Source organism: Hippocampus comes, unplaced genomic scaffold, assembly GCF_001891065.2.
Source record: "Hippocampus comes isolate QL1 unplaced genomic scaffold, H_comes_QL1_v1.1 C16723936, whole genome shotgun sequence".
Classification (NCBI taxonomy): Eukaryota; Metazoa; Chordata; class Actinopteri; order Syngnathiformes; family Syngnathidae; genus Hippocampus; species Hippocampus comes.
The window spans coordinates 1-749 of record NW_017837570.1 but is presented as its reverse complement, the minus strand read 5'-3'; the positions used below and the strand labels follow the sequence as shown (position 1 = coordinate 749).

The following is a 749-nucleotide window of genomic DNA, read 5'->3' as shown; positions in this document are numbered from 1 at the left end:
TCTGTTCGGCAATGTGTTTATATGTGCCTTCCAGGCCCCACTGTGCTGGAGGTATTCAACACACTACTACGACAACTCCGTCTCAGCGTGGACTACGAGCTGACCGGCTCCTATGACGGCAGCACCAACATCGGCACCAAGATCATCAAAGCTCATGAGGAGAGGCAGCTGCAGGAAGCTGTTATCAGAACCATTGGTGAGTGTGTTTTTGTGCCGTAAATGCTTTAGTTGGATACATGGGACTTGTGGTTGGACCACCTCAGAGATTTTTGTGGTTTCATTCCATTTCCTCTTGGAATGTTTGAGAAACTACACATAATGTGTTGGGATGTATTACTGCCGTCTCTCATTGTGCTTGTCAAACTTGTGTAATAGCTCGAGGATTGCGTAACTCTCCAAAGCTTCAGAAACGCTTCCTACAAAAGCAATAAAAGTGACTTGAGTGAAACAATTTACATCTGTTTATTTATTCAATAATTCAGTAAAATCGTCTGATTCTCTTGCCCACAGAATTAAATTTCAATTACAGTTTTCTTATTATCATCCCTCATTGTCTTTTTTAGGTTCCTTTGCCAACACTTTACCGACCTACCAAAGGTCTGAAGTCATGCTCTTCATCATGGGCAAGATCCCCGTTCCCGGTGTTCATCCGTTACTACCTTCTTCAGGCTCTGGGTAGGCAGCACTCCCTCAAAACTCCCAGACAAAACATATTTGTCTTTTTTTCCCCCCATTTTGAAAAAAAAAAA

General features: G+C 42.7%; 1 protein-coding gene across 1 annotated transcript; it reads left to right on the top strand.

The window, feature by feature from the left end:
• Positions 1-21: 21 nt before the first annotated feature.
• Positions 22-699, top strand: LOC109509004 (protein EFR3 homolog B-like). The gene is made up of 2 exons (XM_019858943.1): positions 22-196; positions 564-699. The coding sequence occupies exons 1-2, from the start codon at positions 22-24 to the stop codon at positions 677-679; spliced, it is 291 nt and encodes a 96-aa protein (XP_019714502.1). The 3' UTR covers positions 680-699.
• The last annotated feature ends 50 nt before the right edge of the window (positions 700-749 follow it).

What these genes read in the sequence shown, in the direction of transcription:
- LOC109509004 (XM_019858943.1), top strand. Translation starts at nt 22, where the DNA reads ATGTGCCTTCCAGGCCCCACTGTGCTGGAGGTATTCAACACACTACTA. An exon ending in AGCTGTTATCAGAACCATTG is followed by an intron (nt 197 to 563) that starts GTGAGTGTGTTT and finishes TGTCTTTTTTAG; the next exon opens with GTTCCTTTGCCAACACTTTA.